Source organism: Macrobrachium rosenbergii, chromosome 41, assembly GCF_040412425.1.
Source record: "Macrobrachium rosenbergii isolate ZJJX-2024 chromosome 41, ASM4041242v1, whole genome shotgun sequence".
Classification (NCBI taxonomy): Eukaryota; Metazoa; Arthropoda; class Malacostraca; order Decapoda; family Palaemonidae; genus Macrobrachium; species Macrobrachium rosenbergii.
In genome coordinates, this window is record NC_089781.1 from 46,690,016 (window position 1) to 46,713,567 (window position 23,552).

Below are 23,552 nucleotides of genomic sequence, written 5' to 3' on the forward strand. Positions count from 1 at the left end.
AGACGAGGACTTATAGCCCTTCGCCTTCCATGAAGTCTTCAACTTCAACTTGGGGATAGCTGATGGAGCTCTATCACCCAAGGAGGAAGACTTCCCAAAACCTGAAAAAGAAGAGATAGAAGAAGCTGGGGAGTCAAAAAGGGGGCCCGCCCCAACAACCTCACCTACCTCACCACTTACCACCTGGTCCTGTTCTATAGCCATAGGTTCCAGGTCTAAGTCCAAGGCGGCGACGTCCTCTGAAACCTCAGCGTAGAGGATATCCACTTGGGGTGGCTGGGTCGCATCCCGGATCTGCTGGATGATGGGGTGGCAAGATCTTCTGGCACTGCGGCCGCCACCCCCGTGCGCCGGGGTAGAGCAGGTCCCTCAACCTGGCGTCGAGGACGTAGGGCTTCCCCGACGGAACATTCCTACCAAACCCAGCCACCCAGGCCCGGAGAGATTCCAAGGCAGACTTCTTGGAGGACTCGTCCGCCTGAAAGAAAACCAGCAATTAGCTAAGGACGAAAAACAGTCCGGGAACCACGTAAACAATATTCAAAATGAGGAGCGTAAAGCGGAGGAAGACTGTCACTTACCGACTCATCCTGGATGGTTGCGCACAAGGCGAAGCAAACCTCACAACCATCGGGGTGCCACACTACCAGATCGTCGAGCCGGACCGCACAACCAGCGTGGGTCCGGCACACTACGTGACCATAAGGTTGTTGCAGTGACGCGGTACACCCCGGCTCCTCACAGCGAACAGTCTGTAAGTGGAAAAAGTACATGAACCTACCACTCTAAGCAATCTAAAGCCGGCAAGGCCGGGAATTTCAACTGCAACCGGAATACTCCGGTGGAGAAGAAATCCCTTATCATAAACTAGGCCAATAAGCTCCAAAATACACAGAGTGGAAGGTAAAGGCTTCCAGACCCCGGAATACTCCGGGGAATGAAAGGAATGAGACAACAAGAACTCACCATAGGGGTTGCTGCCAGTAAAATAACGGCGGAACCCCGGGTGTAGAACCGGACTCACGTTTATAAATAAGGAGAGTACTCCGTTAGATAAACAGACTTATCTAAATATGTATATTCATGAACAATAACATTAAACAAGTGATGGTATAAAGAACTAAATGCTCGAGACCGGAGGGATCCGCTCCCCTTATATAAATAAATCCCTTCTTCACTTACTTCCCCGCCAGAGAAACAAGGTGGGCAAGATGCTCGTATATTCATAACATAAGCCGGAGCAAGTATAATAACCCAGCCGAGTAACCCGACGGGGAGAAAGAAGTGCGGGATAGAGTGTTCGAACACGTTCGAGCTACGAGTGAACGAACCACCAACACCAACACAGCGATGCTAGGGACTGTATGGGAGGGAGCGAATCCCTCTACCAAATGGAGAAGTCCCTGAACTCGGAGAAAACGCCATCTAGCGTCACCCACACGAGTAGAGCAAGGCTGGAAGGGGGGGGGGGGGGTGGAGTAGGGGAGAATGGTAGGCTACGAAGAAAGAGAACAGGAGACGGGGGAAACATATAACCCGCTCAACTGCACACATACACCACTCCAAGAAAAATGAAACTTAGGAGGGTGGCCTACTACTAAGGGAGGGAAGCGACCAAGCCTCGATGCCCGACTCCTGCCTAGGCAAAGCCTAATAGGGACCTAACCTAGTATAGGCTAGGAAAATGGAAGGAGTGCAGAGGGGGAGGAGGAAGCAAACAAGGAGAGAAATTTTGTGCCGAGAACCAACCGGGATCGAGAAGAGGGGGCAAGAAGGCGACTAGCCTAGAGGAAACACATCCAAAGAACTCTATTCCCCAAAGGAAGGAAGAGAACTAAGGGGCTCACTCTGCCCACCAAAAACGACCCCGGAGGAAACAGCAACAAAACTCCCTCAACCTGATGGACTCCACACCCAGGGCAAGGGGATGGAAGCAAATAAGCCTACTCCACTAAAAACCATCACACATAAACATGGAAACAAAAATGTGCTCAACAGGGTGCGTAGCCTACCTCGGGAAACGGTTAGATCTGAGGCTGCTGCTACCACCAGGAGGTAAACAATGGTAAAATAAATGAACAGAAAGCACTATCGCCAAGAATAAAATAAATAAATAGCCTAATACAGACTAAAATAATAAGGAACCCAACCTGGGGTACCTGGACGGGCATCACCCTCAAAAAGGGCAGTAGGCCAAAAATATGTAAATTTCGAAAAAAAAAGGGGGCCACCGCAGGAAACCCGCCAGGAGGAGAACCATGGGGCAAAAATAACATCTATAACGACAAGGAGACAACCCCAACAGAAAAGAACTGATGGGGTCGCCTCATGATCGACATGGCTGGCGGGGGCGCCGTGGCGTCATAATAAGATCTCAATATTTATATAAAATACGAGACCAAAACAGCCAAAATATAGAACAAAACCCCACAATAAGATGGTACTTAACTTGGAGATGGTAAAGCTGCTCGATGACATGGCGAAAGATGAAAAAATCCAAAAAAATGGCACGAGCACACAAAAAGAAAAGGTAGCGATCACGTGCTAGAAAATGGAATGAGGTAGGTGGCGCTGGTGTCGCCGACCTGGCGGGTGTTGGGTGTAGGGGCTGTAACGGCTCACCGCTCTGTTCGGGGTTTTGATAGGGAGAGATCTTTCGAGTAAGTCTCCGTGGTAGTGATCTTTCACTCACCCTTCGTTATACCGACGTCTTCCCTGGAGAAGACGCTCGAACTGGGGTAGTAACCCCAGCTTTCCTGAAAGCTCTTTTTTCTCTGGTATATCTAGCATATTATACCTAGAAATTCGTGCTGTAATGGAATTTCACCGGCTGACACGGGACTGGACTCAGAAATAAAGTTTTATATATACTTACTAAATAATTACATGATCGAAGCCCTCCTTTCTCCCCTCTCACGGACATAGAGCATAAATGAATTGAGCTCTTTAGCTATGTTGTACCTATTTCTTCCCTGATAGTGGGCAGGGCAATATACCTACACCCAAAACAAAAAAGCGCTACCGCGAATTTCGAATTTTGAGCTGCCACATAAAGTAGAAACTTTAGCCACGTAATTATTTGGTAAGTATATGTAAAACTTTATTTTATTATAAAAATGTTATTTTATAGGTCACTGTGGCTATTAAGAGTAAATGTTGCAAGAAAGAGGTTATGATGGTAAATGGAAACCAGAAATGTGTTAAATGTATGGATTTCAAGAATTGTGGTTAGTCTGGTCCTTATGCACTGCAAGAACTCAACTGCATTTGGAAACAAAATTTGGAAATGGCTTATTCAGTCTAACTCATCAGTGAGAGTGGGGGTCTTCCTCCTCTTCTCAGCAGCAAATGATTTTTTTTACCCATGTGTGTGTTTGTTTGCAGTGTCTCTTTAGCTTGTGTAAATTTCCATCACTCACTTTGGATCAACTCTCTTGAAGGTGTATGAGTAAATAAAGTAAAACAATAAAACCATGAGTAAATAATAAAACCAATCATTATTTATAACTTCTTAGCGGTGTATAATATTTGCACACACACATATACACAAAAGAATAGATAGCAATGACTGCCGCATTCACACTTAAACTGCGACTCGTGGATGAACCCCGGTGGTAAAAACTCTTCCACAACACTAGCTGCTTTATACATAGAGCAGGTGGGGCTAGAAAGATAGTGCAGAACATTGGCAAAACCCAGGAATGTCTATGGAAGCCAAGGTTGTAATATATGAAGGAATTGCTGAACTAACTCTCCTCAGTGGAAGCAAAGGGAGGATGAGCTGTATAGATGAATTGTTGACGTAGAATTTGTGATATAAGAATTGAAAGGTTAAGAATTGCAGAGATACTTAGGAAGGGTCAAAGAGTCGGTGTAAGTGTTATGAGATGGTTCTATCCAGTGGAAAGAATGGGGGTGATAGGTGGGTGAAAAGGGTATAAAGTTTTGAAGTGGTGGAAGGAAGCAGGAAAGGAAGGCATAGGAAAATATGGGTTGAGGGAACTACTGGCAAGGAGGTGTTCCAACATCTATGAAGCAAGAGAGTGCATGCGAGACAGAGGTGAATGAATTAGTGTATGAAGGGAGTTTTGACATACTGCTGTTGAGTGTTTGGCGCGAGTTTATGTGTAAATTTTCTGTACAGGGTGCTCATCCACGACTTGGCACTTTGCTGTTATTTTCTTTACAATTTTGTAATATAGGCATTTTTCATTTATTTGAAGTTTTTTAATCTTTCACTTATTTATCGTCTTTTGGGCTCACCTGTTGGTATGGGTTTTTTTAATCTTGCGTGACAGTATGATGAATTTTTTGTATTGTTTTGTGTGTACGTAGTTACTTAACTTTTATGGGGAGTTATGTTCTTATTGTGAATATATATCTATTGTACATTTCTTTCTAGACCTTAATTTGTAATTTTTATAGGTAATAATGTTAAAATATGTTGTTCTTTCTCATTCTACATTTTTATAAAATTTTATTCTAGTATATATCCCAGCCAGAAATAAATTTAGATTGAAATTTGTAAAAAGTTTGCCCTGGTTTGAATAACTCCAACCAAGCTGTTACATTCAAAGAAAGTGTCAGTATTGAGACATTAAAAAAATGTAATAATTATTTATTTATTCAGGTTCGTTCATTTGGATTTAGCTCCGAAGTCGGGCAAGTATCCTTCCCTGAAGAAGAAAATAGGGAAATTGGGAAACGTCCATACTCTCAGAAGCTAGCAGCAACAATTGATGATGAAGCTTCGAAGATTATATTTGCAGCATATAAGAAAACTGAAGAAGTTCTTAAGTCTAACATGAAGCAGTTAACTCTAGTAAGTTGGATCTGGAATAGTTTTACTTTTGGCATAATACTATGTGAAAGTTATTGATATTGTTGTGCATGATCACTCTGAGTAATAAATGTCATTGTCTTGCTTACTTGGGGCTTTTTTTGTGATACACTACACAACACATCACATCATGCCTTCATTACTTGAATCTGATCAGAAACCACATGTCAGATTATGAATAAGAGTAGCTTAGTTTCTTTTGGAAACTATTTTTGAGAACTGGAAATACTGTATGTCTTTGAAATTGACCAGTCACCATTCTGACATTTTTGTGTGTCCCTGAGTTCCTCATTGGAAGAGCTGGTATCGTTCTCGGCTAGCTCTCTGCTGGGCCCGCGTTTGATTCTCCGACTGGCCAATGAAGAATTAGAGAAATTTATTTCTGGTGATATAAATTAATTTCTCGTTATAATGTGGTTCGGATTCCACAATAAGGTGTAGGTCCCGTTGCTAGGTAACCAATTGGTTCTTAGCCACAAAATAAATCTAATCCTTTGGGCTAGCCCTAGGAGAGCTGTTAATCAGCTCAGTGGTCTGGTTAAACTAAGGTATACTTAACTTTTTTTTTTTGTGTATGTCCCAATCTTTTCCATGTAGTTGTTCTTTAATGGTCATGCCAACAACCATCTGTTACAAATTCTGTCATTTAATTATATGTCTGTGTGTAACGGGGTTCCTCCACTTGGTTTTCAAGGAATTCTTTGTCTTCTGCATTTCTTTTCTTGAAAACCAACCACTATCCATCATTTTAACACTCAATAGAATTCTCCCCCCTTCTTTAGCATACCAGTTAAATAAACTTGTGGACAAATCACCTTCCATGTTATCTCCTTAGCTTTTGCATCTTGTGGATGACTCACCCAATCCACATATATCAACCCGTTCCTACTTCTAAGTATTGGGAAGTCATATGAGAAGTTTCCTACTTCTAAGTATTGGGAAGTCATATTAGAAGTTACCCCAGTGACCATTTCCTGTTTGTTGCTGGAACAAGGCTAACTGTTCTCAAATCTTTCTGTGAAACTAAGTATCTTTCTGAAATCTGCCAAGTCCTTCCCTGGATCTTCAGCTTACCTGTGTTCATTGCACTTGCCATCTGTTTACTCTAGAAGTGATTGACCCCAGTGTGACCCAGACCCCGCCATGGCACAGGAAAACTCTTAATTTCTGAGTCCAGTCCCGTGTCAGCCGGTGAAATTCCATTACAGCACGAATTTCTAGGTATAACAATGCTAGATATACCAGAGAAAAAGAGCTTTCAGGAAAGCTGGGGTTACTACCCCCAGTCGATCGTCTTTTAGGAAGACGTCGGTATAATGAAGGGTGAGTGAAATACCACTACCACGGAAATATACTCGAAAGATCTCTCCTTATCAAAACCCCCGTAAAAGAGCGGTGAGCCGTTACAGCTCCCACACTCAACACCCGCCAGGACGGCGACACCAGCGCCACCTACTTCATTCCATTTTCTAGCACGTGATACATTCGTTTCTTTTGTGTGCTCGTCCCCCTTTTTGGATTGTTTTTTCATCATCTACAATGGCATCGAGCACCTTTTCCATCTCTAAGTTAAGTACCATCTTCTTGTGGGGTTTTTGATCTGTTTTTGGCTGTTTTGGTCTCGTGTTTTCATAAATATGGAGATCTTCTTATGACGCCACGGCGTCCCCCGTCAGCCATGTCGACCGCGAGGCGACTCCTTCTGTTCTTTCGGTTGGAGTTGTCTCCTCGTCGTTATAGAAGGTTTTAACCCCTTGAATTCCTTCCTGGTGGTTCCTTGCGGTGGCTCCCCCCCTTTTTTTTTTTGTTTTGCATTATCGGCCTATCGGCCTTTCTTAGGGTGATGCTCCGCCCAAGTACCCCCCCCCACCAGGTTGGGTTCATTTTCATTTTAGTCTCAGTAGGCTATTATTTTATACTTGAAGATGGTGCTCTTCTTTTATTTTTAGTATTTTTAATTAATTTTGTTTATTGTTTTTTGGTTGTGTGGTTTACCTCTAGTGGGCCTCCCCCCCGAGGTAGGCTACGCTCCCTATGAACTTAATTTTATTTTGATTGTTTATGTGTGATGGTTCTTTGTAGTGTGAGCTCCATCCCTTGCCCTGGGTGCGGAGATCAGGTTGAGGGAGTTTTGGTTGCTGTTTCCTCCGGGATCGTTTTACGGTGGTTAGAGTGAGCCCCTTAGTTCTCTTCCTCCAATTGGGGGAATCGAGTTCTTTGGATGTGTTTCCTCTAGGCTAGTCGCCTACTTACCCCCTCCCTACTCGGTCCCGGTTGGCTCTCGGCACAAAATTTCTCTCCCTGTTGGTTCCTCCTCTCCTCTTACACCCCTTACTCTTTCCTAACCTATACTAGGTTAGGCTTATATTAGGCTTCGCCTAGAAGGAGTTGGGCTTCGGGTTGTGTAGCTCCCTGGAGTAGGCTACCCTTCCAAGTTCATTTGGAGGGAAGGATGCAGTTGAGCGGGTGTCATGTTCTCCTTGTCTCCTGTCCCCTTCCGGGTAGCCTGCTCCTCTTCACTACCCCCCCCCCCCTCAGCCTTGCGACTCGTGCGGGTGACGCTAGATGGCGTTTTCTCCGAGTTCAGGGACTCCTCCTATTGGTAGAGGGATTCGCTCCCTCCCATACCGTCCCCAACTTCGCTGTGGTGGGGTGGGTGGTTCGTTTGCTCGAGCGTGTTCGAATCCTTTCTCATACCTCTCATCTCCCCATCGGGCTACGAAGTTAGGGTGAAATGTGTGGCCCCGCCGTATGTTATGAACATAGAACACTTTACCCGTTTGTTTCTCCGGCGGGGAGGTGATGGTGGGAAGTTTCTTTGTCACGTAAGCGAAGCGGACTCCTCCGGTCTCCGGAGTATTACCATCACTTGTTATTTTTATTATTGATTATTATTATTATTATTTTGTTTTAATCTTAGATAAATCTGTTTACCATATATACGTGAATCCGGTCCTACACCCGGGGGCTCCGCCGTTATTTTTCTGGCAGCCCTTATGGTTGGTTCCTGGTTTCTCGTTCCTTCATTCCCCGGAGTCCTCCGGGGTCTGAATCCTTACCTTCCACTCTGTGCATTTAAAGCTTATTGGCCCAGTTTATAATAGGGAGTTCTTCTACGCCGGAGTATTCCGGTTGTAGTTGAGTTTCCCGGCCTTGCCGACTTTAGATTGCTTAGAGTGTGAGGTTCATGTACTTTTACTTTTACAGACTGTTCGCTGTGAGGAGCCGGGGTGTACCGCCTCCCTTCAACAACCCTACGGACACGTAGTATGCCGGACCCACGCTGGTTGTGCGGTCCGGCTGGACGACCTGGTTGTTTGGCACCCCGATGGTTGTGAGGTTTGCTTTGCTCTCTGCTCAACCATCCAGGATGAGTCGGTAAGTGACAGTCTTCTTTCCTCCGGTCCATGCTCCTCATGCTGTATATTGTTTATATTCTCGGTCTGACTTTTCGTTCCTGACTAACTGCAGGTTTCCTTGCAGGCGGACGAAGCTTCCAAGAAGTCTGCCTTGGAATCCCTCCGGGCCTGGGTGGCTGGGTTCGGCAGGAATGTTCCGTCCGGGAAGCCCTACGTCCTCGACGCCAGGTTGAGGGACTTGCTTTACCCCGGCGCACGGGTGGCGGCTGCAGTGCCAGAAGAACTTGCCACCCCTATCATTCAACAAATCCGGGATGCGACCCAGCCACCTCAAGTGGACATCATGTACGCCGAGGTCTCGGAGGATGTTGCCGCCCTAAATCTCGACCTGGAACCGATGAATACGGAGCAGGACCAGGTGGTAAGTGGTGAGGTAAGTGAGGATGTTGGGGCGGGCCCCCCTTTGTTTGACTCCCCTGCTTCATCAGTTTCTTCATTCGCAGGTTTTGTGAAGTCTTCCTCTTTGGGTGATAGAGCTCCGTCTGCTATCCCCAAGTTGAAGACTTCATGGAAGGCGAAGGGCTACAAGTCCTCGACTTCCAAGAAGGCATCGCCCTTCCCCCCGTCGAAGGCTAAGGTTTCAGGACCGGTAGCCTCCGGGAGTAAATCTAGTTCCTCCGGCAAAGGCGCGAGTAAGAGGGCTGCAAAACCAAGCCCTCCTCGCCAACCTTCTTTGATGCACAGGCCCTTGCCACTGAACTTTACAAAAGTTCACAGAGGACCTAGATTCTAGGTTTGAAAAGATCTCGGATAAGTTTGCCAATTATGACAACATATTGGCAGGTTTGGCTCGCCAACCTAAGGCAGAACCACAGTATTCTATCCCCAACACTGCGGACCTCCCGCCGTTTGATGTCGGTAACCCTTGGCGGTTCAGACTCCGGGCCATCCAACATGATGGCAAACTTACCCCTGAGGGTCTGGGCATGAGACGGTTGGAGGAATTGGAGTTCTTCCCCGATCTCTTGCCCCCTTATCCAGGCTTCGTGAAGGCTCACTGAAGAAGCCTGGATTCGGTCAGACAAGGTACCTAGGGAGACTGTCATCACCTCTAGGGACCAGGCTCAGTCGGCTCTCCTGCGCACTCTGACGGAGTGGCAGGCAGTGAACACAAAATTGACCCCTTTCAAGGGCAATTTTACGATGTTCACCCTGGGAGAAGACCTTCCCACTCCTTGCATGGACAAAGTTGCTCTGGCTACGGCCCGAGCATGCTTTGAAGGTAATCCCTTACCTCAATTAAGGGAAACGGATCCTACTTCCCTGGTATTCCCAGGAAGTAATGAGTTCTGGGTGGGCGCCCGTCCACTTTCACCGTCGGCAAGCTGGACCCCCTTGCGCTTCCACGCAGTTTAGTGAACAGCTCCCTAAGCTGCCGGAATCTTTGTTGAAGGCGGAGTTTGAGGCCCGGACTAAGTTAGCCCGGTCCTTGAGCTCCGGCTGTCTTACAGAGGCTACTGCCGTCTCCGGCTCAGACGAACCCTTTTTCCAGGTCCTAGCTAAGTCTTTCCTGGCGAGCTTCCAGTCGGACTTACATGAGTTTATTATGGCCAGACTGGAGTGCAGAAAATTTATTTTTGCTGACGCTACTATCCGCCACGAGCCTAACAAGCTCATTAAAAGCTCGATCTGGGGACCTAACCTCTTCCCTGAAGAAGAGGTTACATCCGTCATGTCTGAGGCTACACGGGCCAATCAGAGTCTGCGCTCTCGGTGGGGAATTCCCACTTATAAGCGCAAGACCCCAGAATCGGCCGGCCCCCAGACGAGAGGAGGCAAAAGGTTCAGGAGACACAAGAGGCCCCATCAGGCGGTAGTTCAAGCCGTCCCGGTCTCGGCAGTGGCCCAGCCATCTACCTCTAAGACCCACCCCCAACAGTACGTGTTGGTCCAACCAGCGGCGCCCTCCTATGTGTCCTCACCAGCATACAACCCTACATATGAGGGCCGTGGATTTTTTCACGGCCTCAATAGGGTTGCAAGGGGAGGAAGGGGCAAGGCCCCCCACAGAGGAAGGTCTAACACCACCCCAAGAGGAAGACCTGGACGTGGTAGAGGGAATAAACCCGCTCCCTCCCACTGAGAGAACGCAGGTAGGCGGTCGCCTGTATTGGTTCAGGGACCAATGGACCTTCAGCCCTTGGGCACACAGCATTGTGTCCAAGGGACTGGGGTGGAGCTGGATCAAGAACCCTCCCCCTCTAACCAGATTTTACCAGCCACCCACATCAATCCTACAGGATTATGTAACAGAATTGCTCAACAAACGAGCAATAAAGAAAGCAAGGCACCTAAAGTTTCAAGGCAGGCTATTCACTGTTCCCAAAAAAGACTCCGATCAGCAAAGAGTGATCCTGGATCTGTCGCGTCTAAATCTCTACATAAAATGCGACAAGTTTCGCATTCTTACGGTAGCTCAGGTACGGACTCTACTTCCGCGTGGGGCCGTCACCACCTCTATCGATCTTTCAGACGCTTATTATCACGTCCCGATTGCGCGGAATTCTCTCAGTTCCTCGGTTTCAGACTCGGGAATCAAGCCTACTCCTTCAGGGTCATGCCCTTCGGTCTGAACATTGCACCCAGGGTATTCACCAAGCTGGCGGACACGGTAGTACAGCAGCTCCGGTCCCAAGGAATTTCCCTAGCAGCGTACCTAGACGATTGGATAATCTGGGCACCAACTGTTCCGGAGTGTCAAGAAGCCACGTCCATAGTCATCAATTTCCTAGAGTCATTGGGTTTTCAGCTGAACAGAGAGAAGTCCCACCTGACTCCGGAGTCCCGGTTTCAGTGGCTGGGTCTCCAGTGGGATCTGTCCTCTCACACGTTATCTCTCCCGCCTCCCAAGAGGAAAGAGATAGCATCTCTCACCAAGAGGTTTCTCAAAAATCCATCGGCATCCCGTCGGTCCCAAGAAAGAGTCCTCGGGTCCCTTCAATTTGCCTCAGTGACAGACCTGCTCTTGAAAGCCAAATTAAAAGTCATAAACAGAGTGTGGCGGAGTCGAGCAAATGCCAAGCTCAGGGACAAGGTCTCCTCTATCCTCGAATCTTAAAGACAAGACTGCAGCCTTGGACCACAGTCAAGGGCCTGTCCAAAACAGTTCCGCTTCAATTTCCCCCTCCGGCACTAGTTATCCACACAGACGCTTCTCTAAGCGGCTGGGGGGGATATTCACCAAAACAGAAAGTACAAGGAACGTGGTCCACAATGTTTCAGCAGTTCCATATAAACACCCTGGAAGCCATGGTGGTCTTTCTAACGCTGAAGAAAATCCGCCCTCCCAATCGGATTCATATCAGGTTGGTGTTAGACAGCGCAGTGGTAGTTCATTGCATCAACAGGGGCGGCTCCAAATCAGGTCGAGTAAACCAAGTAATGGTAGCTATCTTCTCCTGGCGAACAAGCACGGTTGGCACCTGTCAGCCACCCACCTAGCAGGAGTCCGAACGTGGTGGCGGATTCCCTGTCCAGGACTACCCGTTGAGACGGAGTGGTCCCTGGATGCGGAATCTTTCAAATGGATTTGCCGCCGGGTTCCGGGCCTCCAAGTGGATCTGTTCGCAACGGAGAGCAACTTCAAGCTCCCTGTTACGTGGCCCCCAACCTGGACCCTCAGGCGTTAGCCACAGACGCAATGACAGTAGATTGGAACAATTGGGAGAAGATTTATCTGTTCCTCCAATAAATTTACTGCTGAAAGTATTACACAAACTCAGGACATTCAAAGGTCAACCAGCCCTAATAGCTCCCTATTGGCCAAGAGCAATTGGTTCCTCTCCTTCAGGAACTGGGATTACGGAGTCTTCGGATTCCCAAGCCCATTCTGACCCAGACAGTACAAACCAAGACTGTGTCAGCTTCCTCAAGGATTCAAAATGCCCTAGTTTTATGGACTTTATAAAGTTCGCAGCCCAAAAAGGAGCGAACATTGACCCTGTCAATACTCTGTTTTTAGAATCAGATAAAAGAGATTCTACTATTAGACAGTATGACTCAGCAGTCAAAAAATTAGCCTCCTTCCTGAAAGCATCTGAAGCCAAAATTATGACGACTAATTTAGGAGTTTCCTTCTTTAGGTCACTGTTTGAGAAAGGTCTGGCTCCCGCCACTATTACCACAGTCAAGTCAGCATTGAAGAAAGTATTTCTTTACGGCTTTAAAATCGACCTTACAGATTCCTATTTTTCATCCATCCCCAGAGCATGCGCTCGTCTGAGACCAGTATCACGTCCACATTCGGTTACTTGGTTTCTCAATGACGTCCTTAAGTTAGCATCAGAGTTGGATAACTCCCATTGCTCTTATCAGGATCTGTTAAGGAAAACCTTATTTTTAATTAGTTTGGCTTCAGGTGCTAGAATCTCAGAGCTGTCGGCTCTCACTAGAGGTGATAGTTTTGTTAACTTCCTCCCATCCGGAGAAGTCCTCCTTTCCCCTGACCCTAGATTTTTAGCTAAGAACGAAGACCCACAGGACAGGTGGTCTCCTTGGAAGGTGGTGCCCCTTCCTCAAGATCAATCTTTATGTCCAGTTTATACACTTAAATCTTACCTCTTAAGAACTCCACAGAGTAAGTCGGGTCCTCTTTTTATCAGGGAGAAAGGTGGTACTCTTTCTCTGAATGCTATAAGGCAACAAATTCTGTATTTCATTAAACAAGCCAACCCAGACTCAGTTCCTAAAGTTCATGATATTCGAGCAGTGGCTACTTCTATTAATTACTTTCATAATATGGACTTTTCAGAGTTATCAAAATATACGGGTTGGAAATCACCTCTAGTGTTTAAACGCCACTATTTAAAATCGCTCGAAGCCCTGAAATATTCTACTATAGCAGTGGGAAGTGTCATCTCCCCACCTTAAATAATCATATCCTTTCCTTTTCCCCCCCGCCCGCCTACCTCATTTGCTTCTCTGCTTATTCTCCTGGTTGTTTATGCCTCACTGCCTAGCCCCTCATATTGATGTATTTTGTATCTACTGATGGAAAAGTGTAATCTGACTAGCCATAATTGTTTTCGCTTGCGGGGTACTGGACGGTTTTTATTTGGCTCCACGTACCCCAGACATTTGTGTGTGTTAAATTCATTAGTCTTGTCTCTTACGTGTTTAGCCTAAGTTTACGTGTATAGTTTTAAGGTTGTTTTTGCTTGTTCTGTGCACATTTCATGTTTCACTACTTTTAAGTAATTTTAAGGTTTTTGAGGTTTTTTCCCCATCATACCGGGGACCTCCCATTGTTTTGTAGTGCTAAGTTTTTTGATGTGCCTTAGATTTAAGATACCTTACTTTTAAGTATTCTTGCTTCATGAAAGAGATTGCTTGATTAAAATTATTTTCGTTACAATTTTGCTTTTTCTTCAGATTACCCCCCTTTTTTCCCAGTAGTAGCAGTCTTGGCATGATTCTCTATCACTATTTCACCGGCTGACACGGGACTGGACTCAGAAAAGGGATTTTGACAGAGGAAAAATCTATTTCTGAGGAAGGTCCCGTGTCACCCGGTGACCCTCCCTGACTGGTCTAGTACTCCCCTCCCCTACTTGCACATGCCAAGTCTGGGGTTAGTGCTACCATGGAATGAAGTAGGTGGCGCTGGTGTTGCCGTCCTGGCGGGTGTTGAGTGTGGGAGCTGTAACGGCTCACCGCTCTTTTTACGGGGTTTTGATAAGGAGAGATCTTTCGAGTATATTTCCGTGGTAGTGGTATTTCACTCACCCTTCATTATACCGACGTCTTCCTAAAAGATGATCGACTGGGGGTAGTAACCCCAGCTTTCCTGAAAGCTCTTTTTCTCTGGTATATCTAGCATTGTTATACCTAGAAATTCGTGCTGTAATGGAATTTCACCGGGTGACACGGGACCTTCCTCAGAAATAGATTTTTCCTCTGTCAAAATCCCTTATATATTAAATTTGATTATTTTCATCTTGAGTTTTCACCTATACTTTTAGTTTTCTTTTAAGACTATCAATAGTTGATAAAGACCCCGGTTTACGACAGGGGTTCTGTTCCTATGCCGCGTTGTAAGCCAAAAATATATTGTCAGGACCCTTCTCTACGGACAATCGTACATATACCAGACTATGCAGAAAAACCATTAATTTCAACAGGTGTTCTCCAAAGTTAAAGTCACAATAGGTGAGATAACAGTCAGTGTGCAAATATTAACAGGGATACAAATACCAAAAGTAGAAATATTATAATATATTTACAAACACAATAAAGATAGAAATAATTGCTGGAACCACTACAAATACATCAATATATGAATAGCGTTCACACAATAAACTATGAATACAATAATAACAATTTGAGCAAAACACCCACACTATTAATTAAAGAAAAAAACATACATCCTCAAAAATAAGGGGGTCCAGAAAGAAAGGAGAAAATAACGGCCAGAATGAAGCCTGACAATTAACAAATATAAAGTGGCCACTAAGAGTTTTAATTTCCACAAAGATCCTTACATGAGGAACTGCCTGTTGTTCCAATGGGACGTAATGGAGTAAGGCAAGGTGGGAAGAGGAGGTATTCCCCACTATACTTCAAAGCCTGCAGACTAAAGGCCCGACCCCCACACGAAAGGTCCACGTCTCTCCAATGTCACCAAACTTAAAATAAAGGACCTATACCTGCTCACAGCGAGGTCCCCCAGGCAGGTACTGGCCCAAGGCTACAGCAAGGTGAGGCAGCAACGTTGCAATCGGCTATCACTGCTAGAGTAAAGCAAATCCTTGGAGAATATGGGAGTGAACTTGCTGTAATCCAAATGTCGTACCAACACGAGGGCCAGAACTAGACTGCTCAGCTAGGGCACAGGGATTTCCGAATACACCTCTGAATTCTCCAAGGAAACCAAAAACAGGACTCTGTGAAAAACAGGCCAAGGATCAAAACAGAATTGGAAACTCAAAATAACGTGGAGGAAGAAAACTTAAAACCCTGCTGGGGATACTAAAATAAATAACAAAATAGGGTAAACTAAAGACAATGAAAAAAAGAACAAAGTTCTAGCACCTCCACACCTAAAAAAAAAAACTTTGTTTTTTCTTAAAATGTCAACAGTTGACTGAAACAACAATAAGGTTTCACCTGAAAAAGGTAACAAACAACAACATTTACAAGGCTTAACATTACAAAGAGAAGCATGGCAAAAAGGGTTAGCTTACAAAAAAAAAATTTTTTTCTTCACCACCTGAAAAATGCATACAGCATGGGTATCACAGAATACTGCTTAACTCCTGACTTCACAAACCGTTTCTCTAGATCAGAGCCTATAAAATATAACCATAATTGTCCTGGTTGTAACCACTTCACACAAAAAAAGTTTGGAGAAGTACCTTTCTCCACTAGGTTCACAGGCCAAGTAACAAAACCACTCACAAATTGTGAATATGATTAATTCTAGAACGGTTTCTTTTACAAACCTGAAATCTTATATTAACATGATAATAGAGCGACATTGCTCTAACATACACTCAGGTAGTGAGGACCCAAACCTCTGCACCTCGTTAGACACCTTAAAAATAATACATCGTACACCACCACCATATCCTTAACCCTATTTTACAATAAACATTATTACCATTAACAGTCAAAATTTCAAACAAAGCAATCGACAACATCGAAACAATCGACCATAAACCACGATGACTTAATCCAAGAAAAACCACTACGACTGTCTTCTCCCTCACGCACCCAAACAAATCATAATAGACAAAAATTCTTAAATGACGAAATTAAGGGAGAATAGATTAAATTCGTGATTCCAGCCGCTGAAGGCTTCAAACCCCCATCCGGGAAAGAGCATCAGCTAAAACATTGTCTTTGCCTGGAATATGTTTGAATTGCAGGTCCCATTCCTGCAATAATATGCTCCAGTGGGCCAACCTTTGGTTTTTATTCTTAAACCAATTAAGGAAGGTTAAAGGGTTATGATCTGTTAAGACCAGGATGGGAGAATCTTTGGAGGAAAGGTATACATTAAAATGATTAATTGACATAACCAAGGCCAAAGGTTCTTTCTCCACAGTGGAATATTTCCTCTGAGGATGAGTTAATTTTTTGAGAAATAAGCTACCGGATGAGATATCCTCTGCTCATCCTGTTGCAGTAGCACAGCCCCAACTCCAGCATCATTTGCATTCTGAGCAAGAGAAAAGGGAATGTTGGAATTAGGGGCACTCAACGCTGGAAAGCTTAATAACACGTTTTTGAGGGACTCAAAAGCATTTTGAGTCTTCTCATCCCATACAAATGTTACCCGTTTCATAAGAAGGTTAGTAAGAGGATCTGCAAATCTGAAAAGTTTTTAACAAAACGTCTATAGTACACAATCAAGCCGAGGAATCTCCGGACATCCGTACGGAAAGAAGGAACTGTCATCCTCTCTTGGGAGCTGCCTTCCCATTTCCAACAGTATGTCTTAAGTATACCACTTCTGCCCTAGCAAAATCACATATACTTAAATTTACCACTAAAGCAGCTTTTCTCATTACCTTAAATAGAGTCTTAATTCGTTTTAGATGAGTTTCCCAATCATCAGAATAAATCACAATGTCATCAATATAAACCACGCAACCTTCCAGCCCATAAACCAAAGAATTCATCAACCTTTGAAAGGTGGCGGTAGCATTCTTTAACCCAAAAGGCATTACACGACATTGGAACAAACCTTGGGGGTGACAAAAGTGGACAAGGCCCTGGCCCGCTTAGACAGGGGTACCTGCCAGTAATCTTTGAGAAGATCAAATTTTACTTATATATTTAGCTTGGCCTAAACGATCAATTCAGTCCTCCACCCGAGACAAAGGAAAACTATCTGAACGGGTACCTCGTTCACTTTCCGATAATCTACACACATCCTGTAACTACCGTCAGATTTTTTAACCAATACCACAGGTGAGGACCAAGGACTATTACTCGGCTCTATGAGACCGTGTCTTAACATAACTCCACTTCCTTGGCCACCACCTCACTTTTTACAGGATTCAACCGATAGGGGGACTGTTTGACTGAATAAGCATCACCTACGTCTATATCATGCTCTGAAATAGACGTATGACCAGGGACATCAGAAAATAAATCCTTATATTCATACATTAACCTTTTCAATACCTTCCGTTTTTCCAAATCCAAATGGGTTACTAAACCATAAAAATTTTTCAAAGAGTTTTGATTGTCAGAAGGCCAACACACTGTGTCAACGAAAATACCTTTATCAAAATCGTTATATGAAAGGAAGCATTATCATTATTATCACCCTTTCCGACAATGGCCACAGGAATCGCGTTTTCCTTATCCATAAATTTCTTTAGCAAATTTATATGGCAGAGTTGATATGGTTTCCTACGTTCAGGGGTCTCCACGAAATCATTAACTTCAGTTAATTTTTTAACTATCTTCCAGGGACCTGAAAATGAAGCCCTTAAGGAATTCCCTGGCAAAGGTAACAACACCAAGACTTTTTCACCAACAGTACTGCGAAACTGTGTGGTTTGGATTTTTTATCAAAATAATATTTCATTTTGTTCTGGCTACTCACCAAACTCTTCTTGGCAAACTCCCAAGCTTTCGTCAAGTTATCCCCAAGACCAGAGACGTAATCCAATAAATTAACCTCAGGACTGTCACCTTCCCACACTTCTCTTATGACCTCCAAAGGACCACGAACATTATGCCCAAACACTAAATTGAAAGGAGTTTAAGGAGACAGACCCAATGACTGATCTGGAGATGAACGAAAAGCGAAAAGTAAGTAGGGAAGTTCCTTATCCCACTCGGATCCATGAGCCAGACAATTTTTCCTCAGCATGGACTTCAAAGTTTGGTGGAACCTCTCCAAAACGCCTCGAGTCTCCGGATGATATGGGGACAAGGTAACATGTTTAATCCCCAATTCTGCCATCTTACTCCTGAAGTATCTACTGGTAAAATTAGAATAATTATCACTTTGAATTACTTTAGGTAACCCAAACTTAGTAAAGAAGCTTATTAGGACATCCACAGTCTTTACACTCATGACTGTACAGAGGGAGTAGCCTCAGGAAAACGGGACATTCTATCCTAGATCTAGGTAATGGATCAACCACATCAATTATGACTTCCTGGAAAGGTTCTGACACCTTTTGACAAATGCTACACCCGTTGACAAACTTCTTTACTTCTGATTTCAAACCTGGCCACCAGAAGTCGGACAGAAGTTTCAACGTCATCTTTCGAATGCCGAAATGCCCTGACAAATTATTCTCATGAGCCACGGGCATTAATCCCAACCTGAAACTAAAAGGAACCATTAATTGACGAATTACTTCACAGTGGTCATTACCTGCCTCTTTAGGCCTACTACACCTGTACAGAATTTTATTAATGATTCGGTATTGGGGCACCGTTAAATCAGATGGCCAGATTCCTTAGGCAAACTGCGGAATTCCTGCTTCTGAGCATTAATAAGCTCTTCCCTTGTCCAATCAGGCTGAACTAAATCATCCCCTACTACTACATTATTACTATCACTACGTTCTAAGCTACTTATATCTAAATCGGTTGTTTACTCTGGCAGAGTCAACAACCCTACTTTGAGAATGAGTCACTACATACATTTCAGGGTTTATCATCAAAATTGGACAAGCTGTATTCTTATAAACAACGTTGTTGCCCAAAACAACGTCTATATCCTTCACAGGAGATTTTTCCACAATGGCCAATTTAATAGCCCCAGAAAACGACGGGCAATCCAACTGAAAAACGCTGATAGGATACGACTTAACTGAATCCAGAAAACTAGAGAAGATCACAAATTCCTCCCCAACAGGTTCAAAGTCAACTGGCAGTGCCTCTCTCAAGATCATTGCGTGGCACCTGTATCTCACAAAATTAGCACCCCCCTTTCTAGGGCGAACCTACAGCTGACACACAACCCTGAGATATGAATTTAGCGAAACTGCAGGGTAGTCATTGATCTCCAGTCTTGACCTGACAGACACAGCCTTTTCATTTCCGACACCCATCACCGGTTTCCACATAGATTGTTGCATTTTCTTAAAAGCATAACACCAGTTTTTAGCATGAACCCCCCTCCCTTTTTTTTTTTTTTACAAAAGAAACAGACCACATCCTTCCCAGAATTATTCACTTTATTCCTGTATGAGATATTATCATTCGTGGAAGAAATATTATTATTCCTGAAAGAAACATTATTATTCCTGAAAGAAACATTATTAGGATTATTACTTTGTGGTATGGAATGGCTCTTACTGCCATAATTATCCCTGCTAGCATTTTCTTTATAATTACCACGGCTGGTCTTACTCCAGTTCAACCTTCCCTCGGACATAACATTCTGGAACTCTATGCGATAACACATATTCATCGCTGGTTGCAGCCACCTGCAGCTTATCCATTTTTAATTCTTTGAATTGGGTTTTTAATTTATCTGGGATGCAGTGCTTGAATTCTTCATTTAACATTAATTCCTTTAAACCAGTCCTCAGCAAACAGTTGTTTCGCCCTGGCAAACTCTACAAAAGTCTGATTGCTATTTTTCCTCAAATTGCGAAAACACTGTCTATAGGCCTCGGGAACTAACTCATACGCCTTCAATATAACATTTTCATAATCTGAGGCCAAATTTTCATCTAAGGTTACATAAACCTTCTGGGCTTTCCCAATAAATTTACTTTATACAAATGTGGTCCAGTGTTCCTCTGGCCACTGCAACCTAGCAGCCATCCGTTCAAACGAAACAAAGAACTCTGCCACGTTTGACTCTTGGAGCGTGGGAACGAACCAAATTGATTACTGGACCAAAAGTAACACCAGGGGAAGAAGGCGAGGGAGAAGACGGGTTAGCCAACCATTTTTCTCTTTCTAATTACCTTTCTCTCTCGCTCTCATTTGCCCAAAATTTTTCCATTTCAAATTCCAAATTCTGCAATTGAATTTGTTTCTCCAACAACTCTACAGTTACTGCGGATTTCACCTTATCACCCTCCGGCTTTACAGACTTAATCCTTCATAAATCGTTAATAATAATAAACCCTTTTTCATAGAGGGGTCAAATTCAATCTCCAAATAGTTAGCAACCGTATTCAACTCATCCTTATTTAGATTCACCAACCTCTCTTGCCAGCCCTCACCACTAATTACATCCAAAATAGCCGCAGTCTCCATTTTGAGCTGACAACTTCCAATACAAAATATAAAGAACCTAAATAGGTGTTAGACCTCTGCCAATTAACCTCATGGTTAATACAGCACACTGAGAACACCCAAACAGGATCGAAAACCCTGGCTATAAGGTCACCAAATATGTCAGGACCCTTCTCTAAGGGCTACCGTACATATACCAGACTATGCAGAAAAACCATTAATTTCAACAGGTGTTCTCCCAAGTTAAAGTCACAAAAGGTGAGATTACAGTCAGTGTGCAAATATTAATAGAGAGGGATACAAATGTAAGAGACGCATCGCACCGATTGCGGTCTCTTTCGAGCACGTGTGTGTGTCACCCTGGAGTGACCAGCAAAGGAGCCGATGGCAGACGTCCGACCCAAGATGACGACCCATGCGCCAATGAACCCTTCGTTGCCTCTCTGCTTCCAGCCGTTCCCTAGTGCTCAGTAGATGTCTGACCCTCCGAGATGACCCACCCCACCACAGGAATCCTGGACGCCTCCTCCAGGCAGCCTGACGCCGCCCCCGAACTTGTACCGGGCGAGCTGACCAACGAAGGACCAGCTGACCCCCTCAAGCTGGCTGCCGAAGGATCAGCCGACGTCATCCTTCAGCCTACTGCCGTCCCCCTTGAGCTGGCTACCGAAGGATCAGCCGACGTCATCCTTCAACCCACTACCGTCTTCCTCGAGTTCCTGCCGGCCGGCGCCGCCCTCCAGCCTTCTACCCACCCCAAGCCCAAGCCCTTCGTGCCATTCCAATTGTCAGCAAGACGATTTCCGCATCGACGCCTTGCTTTGGGGGGGAGTATTGTAAGAGACGCATCGCAGCGATCGCGGTCTCTTTCGAGCACACGTGTGTGTGCGTCATCCTCAGAGGGACCAAGACAAAAACAAGAGCATCCTGTATTCTCTCTCTCAAGGAACGCAACTTTTACCATACAATATTTCCGTCTGTTTCTCCCTAACCATTGTTGTCTCGATTTATGTACAATCACCACTACTTGCATTGCCGTGCAAGCATTCTAATCATGTATTCATAATGTTCCACCAAATCTTCTGTATCAAACCGTATGTATGTTTCTGTTTGTGAAGACGCCAAACTTCTCGCCATTTCACATATATTATGCTACTGCATTGTATTCATTAATCTGTCTTGAATCTCATGCAATTGGCCATTTGTTGAATTTCCTGGTCCTTCCATTAATATATGTTTTATCACTGTACATTTATTATGTCTCTCACAATCGCCATCTGTTTGTCTGCTGACAAACACAGATGTCCGAAACATTGCCTCCGTTTTGCCCTGTCTGTGTAGATACTACTTTGCGGCTCGCACATGCCAATAACAACTTCGAAGATTCTGTACATTCATTCAGTATGGAACCACCAATAAACCAAGTCAGCACCCAGCCAGTATGTCACTCTATACCATCCTTACACAAATGCCATAAGTAGAAATATTATAATATATTTACAAACAATAAAGATAGAAATATTTGCTGGAACCACTACAAATACGAGTACATCAGTATATGAATAGCATTCACACAATAAACTATGAATACAATAATAATAATTTGAGCAAAACACCCACACTATTAATTAAAGAAAACAAAAAGACACATCCTCAAAAATAAGAGGGTCCCGAAAGAAAGGAGAAAATAACGGCCAGAATGAAGCCTAACAATTAACAAAACTAAGATACCCTAACACATATAAAGTGGCCACTAAGAGTTTTAATTTCCACAAAGATCCTTACATGAGGAACTGCCTGTTGTTCCAATGGGACATAACGGAGTAAAGCAAGGTGGGAAGGGGGTCCCCCACACACTTCAAAGGCCGAATGTGAGAATCAAAGAAGCGGGAAGGTATTCCCCGCTATACTTCAAAGCCTGCAGACTAAAGGCCCGACCCCCACACGAAAGGTCCACGTCTCTCCAATGTCACCAAACTTAAAAATAAAGGACTTATACCTTCTCACAGCGAGATCCCCCAGGCAGATACTGGCCCAAGGCTACAGCAAGGTGAGGCAGCAATGTTGCAATCGGCTATCACTGCTAGAGTGAAGCAAATCCTTGGAGAATATGGGAGTGTACTTGCTGTAATCCAAATGTTGTACCAACACGGGGGACAGAACTAGACTGCTCAACTAGGGCACAGGGACTTCCGAATACATCTTGGAATTCTCAAAGGAAACCAAAAGAGGACTCTGAGAAAAAACAGGCCAAAGGTCAAAACAGAACTGGAAATTCAAAATAACGTGAAGGAAGAAAACTTACAACCCTGGTGGGGATACTAAAATAAGTCATAAAATAGGGTAAAGTAAAGGTAATGAAAAAAAAAAAAGTTCTGACTATATATATATATATATATATATATATATAATACATATATATATATATATATAATACATATATATATATATAATATATATATATATATATATATATATATATATATATATATATATATATATATATATATATATATATATATATATATATATATATATATATATACTGTATATATATATATTATATATATATCTGTATGTATATATATATATATATATATATATATATATATATATATATATATATATATATATATATATATATATATATATATATATATATATATATATATATATATATATATATATATATATATATATATATATATATATATATATATATATATATATATATATATATATATATATATATATATATATATATATATATATATATATATATATATATATATATATATATATAATATCATATAATACTACATATATAGCTACAAATGTAAAGCAAATATCAAATTCATATATATACTCAGAATATCTTCAATGGAGAATTGTGCTTGAAGGAATTTATATAAGTGATAAATGAATTGGTTTTGTGTCAAAGGGTTCATGTCCTGACGATACCAATTCATTTATCACTTATATAAATTCCCTTCGCGACAATTCTCCATCGGAGATATTCCCAGGTAGCGTGAATTTGATATTAAGCGACATTTGTAGCTTTATGATTGTATATAAATCACGGTGTGATAAAAAATTTCATAATAAGAGCTGCGTGTTCGAAACGTACCAAT

At 43.3% G+C, this 23,552-nt stretch overlaps 2 protein-coding genes across 3 annotated transcripts in view; one reads left to right on the plus strand and one right to left on the minus strand.

The window, feature by feature from the left end:
* Positions 1–23,552, plus strand: part of Spg7 (Paraplegin) — a 794,115-nt gene that overhangs the window by 766,252 nt on the left and 4,311 nt on the right. The window contains 1 exon segment of the mRNA XM_067084903.1: positions 4,631–4,822. Coding sequence (XP_066941004.1) covers positions 4,631–4,822 — 192 coding nt within the window.
* The window catches only part of INPP5E (Inositol-3-phosphate synthase), an 830,915-nt gene continuing 829,264 nt past the window's right edge, over positions 21,902–23,552 (minus strand). For both annotated transcript variants that reach the window (XM_067084336.1, XM_067084335.1), the window contains one exon: positions 21,902–22,656. The gene's annotated coding sequence lies outside the window, so the exon portion shown is untranslated. The remainder of the gene's footprint in view (positions 22,657–23,552) is intronic.